We start from the raw sequence: 6,574 nt of genomic DNA, 5'->3' as shown, positions 1-6,574 counted from the left end.
TTGAATGACAGTCTTGCTGGATAGAGTATTCTTGGATTCAGTCCCTTGCTTTGCATCACTTGGTATACTTCATTCCATTCCCTTCTGGCCTGGTGTGTTTCTGTTGAGAAATCAGTAGATAGTCTAATGGGAGATCCCTTATATGTAACTTTCTGTCTCTCTCTGGAAGCCTTTAAGATTCTTACTTTGTCGTTGATGTTTACCAATTTAATTATAATGTTTCTTGGTGTTGGTCTTTTTGGGTTCATCTTGTTTAGGACTCTGAGCTTCTTGGACTTCTGTGAGTTTTTTCTTCCCAACATCAGGGAAGTTTTCTGTCATTATTTCTTCAAATTGGTTTTCTATTACTTGCTCCGCTTCCTGTCTTTCTGCCACTCTCTATTATGTGGATGTTGTTTCCTTTCATGTTGACCCAAAGCTCCCTTAGACTCTCCTCCTGCTTTGTAAGTTTTCTTTCCAGTTGCTGCTGTGTTTGTGTGTTTTTTCCTACCCTACCTTCTAATTCACTGATGTGGTCCTCAGCCTCTTCAAGTGTGCTATTGAAGCCTTTCTTTATGTTCTTTATTGCAGCTAGGTCATTCCTCATTTCTTCTTGATTCCTTTTCATGTTGGTGGCATTCTTATTCAGCTTCTTATAATTCTCATTCAGTTGTGTGTATTTGTCATCCAGACATTTGACCATCCTTATAACCATTACTCTGAATTCTTTCTCTGACAAGTTACTTGCCTCCATCTCATTTCATTATTTTTGTGGTGATTTCTTTTTTTCTTTCCTTTGGGGATTGTTTTTATGTCTTCCCACTTTTTGCTGAAATGTCTTGTTTCTATGTCTTAGATCCAGCTGCTTTGCTACCCAGGTTGTTTTGGTGTGGTTGGTGATTTTTGGAACCCAGTGGTTCAGTCTCTCAGATCTCCTAGGCTTGGTGATCTAGTGGAGCCCCTATTTGTGTTATTTGGATTCTCTTGATGTAGTTGGGTCTTGAATGTTAGCTTATTTTTCATGGATGTAGTCTCATCACAGATGGGCAATGTGACTCACCCCAGGTTCATTGTGCAAGCTGTTGTAGATGTGATCGCGGTTCCAGTTCTTGTGGAAAGGATTGCCTGAGGTCTCACTGTTATGTGCTCACTGTGAGTTCCCAGAGTGCATGGGCTTGGGAGGAAGGGGTCTTCAGGCCTTAGGCTCAGCTATGGTGACTTTGGCTGGTGTTGTCTGACTCTTGCTGGGGTATTGTCTCTGTAACTCACTATGAGGCTCCCAGAGTCTGGGACAGTGGGGGTGGGGGGAGCGGCTGTCCTATAGTCTGCAGTTGAGGCAGTGGGACTCTGGCCAAAGTGATTTCCCTCTCTGAATCACAAGAGTGTTCTGGAGCCAGCAGCTGTGGTTGTGGGAATCTGGGGGTCTGTGGCAAATTAATGTGACCTTGTATGGCAAGGCGAGTCCTCAGTAACTCACCAAGGTGTCCAGAGATAGGCAGCCGAGGATCCTGTTCAGGGAGCCATGTGACCTTCATTGGAGGGGCACAAACCCAATGGCAGCTCACAGAGGGGCCCAGGAGCCATATGCTGGAGCTGTGTGCTTGTGGGGCCCACACATGGGAGCTGCACGATCATGGTGTGCTGCTGACTGGGGGAGGGAGAAGTCCCAGTTTCTGCTTTTGGAGCTGTGCACCCTTGGTTGGATACAAGCACCCAGCAGTGGCTTACAAAGCAACCTAGGAGTAACATGCTGGGGCGGTGGGCTCTGGGGGCCTGCGTCCTGAAGCAGCCCTATCATAGGGACTGGATTGTGGTAGCCAGGGTCATGCCTTATGGTGGCTCAGAGAGTTACCTGGGAGCCGCCTGTGGGACAGTGGACTCAGGGAGCCTGTGCGCCTGATCGGTGTGACTGAGGTGACCGGAATTCAGCAATCAAGGAGGGCGACGTCTGAGATACTGAGATCTTCAGCCCTTGATTGGATAGGAGTGCGCCCAGCAGCTGCTCACAGAGGCACCAGGGAGCTGTCGGCTCGGGTGGCGGACTCAGGAGACCTGTGTGCCGAAACCACATGACCACTGTGTCTGTGGGCAGTCAGCTAGGAATGGGGAAGTCCGAGTTTCTACTACCGGGGCCATGCATCCTTGTTTGGATAAATGCGTACCCAGCAGTGGCTCACAGAGGCACAGGAGAAGCCTCTGCCTGAGCGGCTGACTCAGGGTGCCCGAGCACTGGTTCAGCGTGACTGCAGTGTCCAGAGGTCAGCAGTCAGTGAGGGGGAAGTCCCACTTACTGCTGTGGGATCTGTGCACCCTTGGAGGTAGATGTCCTAGGGTCTGCGGGTCTGCAGGTGAGGCAGTAGAACTTTGGCTGGTGTGGCTTCAGGGTCACGAACAGTGTCCACGGCCAGTCTGGGTGGTGATGCTGATGAATTTCTAGAGGAGGCTTCTCTCCCCTTCAAGATGGCATGGGCTCCCTTCTTGAGCCCCACAGCCCGGGAGTGGCCGCAGCGGTGATAGGGGTGGCCTGTCCAGGAGAGCCTGGTCTGCCAGCCTCTGGTCCTCCTGCTGGATTTAACTGTCCCTCACTCATTCACACACACACTGCACACATCCACACACTCCCCTGTCACTTCATCACCCAATCACACTCTCTCCTTCACCTCCGGCTTGCCAGTCACCATCTTCCCAGCTCTTTCTAGTAAGGCATTTAATCAGTTTGTGATTCTAAAGGGATTTCTTGTCTTCACATCAAGAAAAGGGATAAATTTTAAAAATATATAATTTTATTGATTTTTTTAAAGAAGAATAAGATAGAAATATCAATGATGAGAGAAAAATCATTGATTGGCTTCCTCCTGCATGTGCCCTGACCAGGAATTGAACTGTGACCTCCTGGTTCATAGGTCAACACTCAAACGCTGAGCCATACCAGCTGGGCAAAAAGACAAATTTTTTAAAAGATAATTTTAACTACATTAAATATTATAAAGAGAAAACCTCTTAACACGTGGCTTACCAAATAAAGATTAAGAAATGGTTTTAAAAGGCAGCTTGTGGAATATCTTGGATATTTAAGAGAGGGAAAGCCATCAGTGTTCAATGGCGGACTGCATGCACTGTGTTTTCTCTGCCTGCAGCCGCCTGGGTGCAGTGCCTCCCCAGGGAGGAAGCTCTGTGCCCTGTAGCAGGAAACAAACTGTGTGAAGAGTCCACAAACCTGACTTCTCCCAGGTCTGTGCTGACTGACCATACAAGACAGGCCCAGTCATTGCAGATCTCTGCCACAGTCCCCTGTGGAAAGTGGAAATATGGACTATATCAGTGGTTTGAAACTTCTATTTTAAGCAGATCACTTCATAGAAAAGAAATTATGCCTCCAATTAGACATCTAATTCACTAAAAAGTGGGCTGTGGGGAATTGAGAAACCAAGATGGCGGCATAGGTAAACACCTGAAATTGCTGCCTTGCACAACCATTTCAAAAATACAACTAAAAGACAAAATGTAAGTTTGAAATATATAAACTACCTGGGAATCAGCAAAAGCCCCAAGCATCCACTGGGTACCCAGGGATTTATCATCTAGAAATCTCTGCAGGTGATGCACTACTGAATCGATGGTCTGTTCATTGTCACAGACAACTGTGGAACATCAGTTACTGGACCAACTACTGACCTGTCACACAAATAAAGAGATCCTTGGACTATATCTAAAAGGTCAAAATGTATTTCTAGCACCTCATGATATGCGTGTGTGTATGTGTGTGTGTGTGTGTTACAAGCCATTAGCAACCCAATGAATGATGTTCACAATATCATGTTCTCAACTGCCCTGCTCAGCCCTTGGGTTGCAGAAGACCAAAGAAATATCAAGCATGCTTCCTAGAGAAAGGGAGGGACCCAACCATGAAATTACTTTTGTTGCTACTTCATAACTGTAATGTTGCTACTGTTATGAATCATAAGGTAAATATCTGATATGCAGGATGGTCTTAGGAGACCCCTGTGAAAGGGTCTTTTGACCACCAAATGGGTCGAGACCCACAGAGGGCCTAAGCTGATAATCCTTTATTGTTTACCAAACCTTACCTTTGATATGTGTGTTTGCTTTGCTAAAGGACAAAATGTGTGAATAAAAAGCCTTGGGTCCGGAGATTCCGTGAGCACATTCCACGAGAAAAGGGTTTCTGCCTGGTTCTTTATGCCTTCCAAATTTATCTTTCTTTTCTGGTGTATCATCCCTTCTCCAGATTCCTGAACCCTTGCTCCAAAGACTGTGGCATTTATTATTTTTCAAATCCATTTTTTTTTTCTGAAGAACTTACCATTTTGCATGTGGAGTGTCCTGGTGAGATGAGGACAGGAAATAAGGGGCTGATGCCTAAAGACACTGACTGGACAGAGAATAAGGTTGCCCAGGGTGTCACCATCAGTATTGGAGCTGGAATCTCCTTACCCTGGATCCTCCATGCCCGCCGAGGTGAAGAGTGTGGACTCAGCTTTGTCATCAGAAACTACAAGAGTCCTACTCTTTTTCTTTTAAATATATTTTATTGATTTTTTACAGAGAGGAAGGGAGAGAGATAGAGAATTAGAAACATCGATGAGAGAGAAACATCAATCAGCTGCCTCCTGCACATCTCTTACTGGGGATGTGCCCGCAACCAAGGTACATGCCCTTGACCGGAATCGAACCTGGAACCTTTCAGTCCGCAGGCTGACGCTCTATCCACTGAGCCAAACCGCTTTCACCAAGAGTCCTACTCTTGTCTCCACCTCCAATGAAGCTGTCGGGCCCTGGGAAAGCATCATTTGGGGCTCAGTTTGTCATCTCTAAAACGTGCATAGCAGTATAAAGCATCCCATGGAGATTTTTTTAAAACATGTATTTTTATTGATTTCAGAGAAATATATTTTCATTGAAGGGAGAGGGAGAGACAGAAACATCGATGATGAGAGAGAATCATTGATAGGCTGCCTCCTGCATGCCCCCAACTGGGGATTGAGCCCACAAACCCTGCATGTGTCATGACCCGGAATCAAACCTTGACCTCCTGGTTCATAGGCTGATGCTCAAGCACTAAGCCACGCTGGCCAGGCTCCCATTGATTTTTTGTGAAGAATAATTGAGTTCGTTTCTGCAAAATGTTTGGTATTTTGCCTCAAACTCAGAAAGGTTTAAATGGGGTATTTATCAACTTCTTGATGTGGAGACTATTGCTCAGAACCACCCATGTGCTGCCTGGTGTTGCCTTGTGTCCAGGTAGTCGACCATACAAATGGGGGACAGTGGACAAGTGCAGATCTGGTCACTTGGCTCAGGAAAATCACACTTTTATTTCCTCAAAAACAGTCCAGCGCACGGAGTGCCCTCGGAATGCTTCCTGTCAGCCCAGCCCAGCCCCTCTCACCAAGTATGTGACTGTCGTATTGAATGTCCCTATACCCAGAGGCATCCCCTTTGAAGGGATTGTTCCATTGGTGTGTTCCCCACTGAGGTAAAATACTGTATAAAAATTAACTTGTTCTGTCTGGGGTTACATCACAGCTGTCAAATCCAGAGCCAATTCAAAATAGAGCTAGCATTTCTAACCTTCTCAATAGAACTCTGCTTTCTAAGCTGTTGTTTTTTTTTTCTCTCACATTTGTAGGGCCATGACACAACTGCATCTGGAATAAACTGGGCCTTGTACCTACTGGGTTGCTATCCAGAAGTCCAGAAAAAATTAGGCAATGAACTGGACGAAGTGTTTGGTATGTATGGCCCTTTTACTACTTACACGAAAGGTCCGAAGTCCCTGAAGCAAATGGCATTCTTCCTCATTAAGAATGTGAAGTCGGGCCTGTTATAAAGACACTGTAATAAGCAGGAAGGCTGCCATATGGTACCCCTTCCAGGGCTAATGTCCTTTGCAAGACCTCCTGCATTTGTTTACAGACATTTGCTGATTGCTTGGCATGTGACTGCACTGGCCTAGATGCGGGGGCTACACAGATAAATGTCACTGTCCTGAAGGACCTCATGCTTTATAGGTGAAGCAGACACTGTGTATAAAGTTTCAAGTCATGGCTGTGTGCTTGGGTGATATGAGGAAGAAGGGGCTAGTGGAGAGCAGAGAGGATAGGTGAAGCTGGTTAGCGGGTCAAGGAGACCTGTTTCATATAGGATTGCTGTGGGTTAAGCTAATGGGACATACATTTCTTTTATACAACCAGTAACCTATAGATAAGGAGTCCTAGGCTGATGCCTGTAGGGATGTTGTGAGAATCCTGGACTTGTTCTTTTTTCTCTCTGTCATTTTCATCATCATGGATTTTGTTTTCTTGATTGTTGTTCTGGGTCTCATGTTTATCTTTATCATGTTTTTCTCATGTTCTGGGCAATAAGATAAGGGGTGGCGGGATGAAGGATAATATTAGTCTCCTTTGACTGCTGTCACCAATTCTGCAAACTGAGTGGCTGAGCACAATATAAATTTATTCTCTTACAATTCTGGACACCAGAAGGCTCAGATGTGTATCTCTGAGTTAAATCAATGTGTTGGGAGGGCTGCACTTTTTGGAAGCCTGAGGGGAGAATCACTCCTTCTGGTGAC

The 6,574-nt window shown here is 45.8% G+C and overlaps 1 protein-coding gene and 1 long non-coding RNA gene across 2 annotated transcripts in view; one reads left to right on the top strand and one right to left on the bottom strand.

The window, feature by feature from the left end:
• LOC102765327 (cytochrome P450 4V2) overlaps positions 1-5,984 on the top strand; it is a 23,985-nt gene extending 18,001 nt beyond the window's left edge. Inside the window, exon 5 of the mRNA XM_015568242.1 lies at positions 5,630-5,984. Coding sequence (XP_015423728.1) covers positions 5,630-5,830 — 201 coding nt within the window. The 3' untranslated portion in view covers positions 5,831-5,984. The remainder of the gene's footprint in view (positions 1-5,629) is intronic.
• On the bottom strand, positions 4,268-4,845 carry LOC102765144. Its single transcript, XR_436002.1, has 2 exons — positions 4,743-4,845; positions 4,268-4,508 (listed from the first exon to the last, which is right to left on the bottom strand). It is a non-coding gene; the product is annotated as an uncharacterized LOC102765144 (long non-coding RNA).
• Positions 5,985-6,574: the final 590 nt, after the last annotated feature.

The sequence above is a fragment of the Myotis davidii genome, unplaced genomic scaffold, assembly GCF_000327345.1.
Source record: "Myotis davidii unplaced genomic scaffold, ASM32734v1 scaffold1985, whole genome shotgun sequence".
NCBI classification, from domain to species: domain Eukaryota; kingdom Metazoa; phylum Chordata; class Mammalia; order Chiroptera; family Vespertilionidae; genus Myotis; species Myotis davidii.
This window is presented reverse-complemented; position numbering and strand designations above follow the sequence as displayed.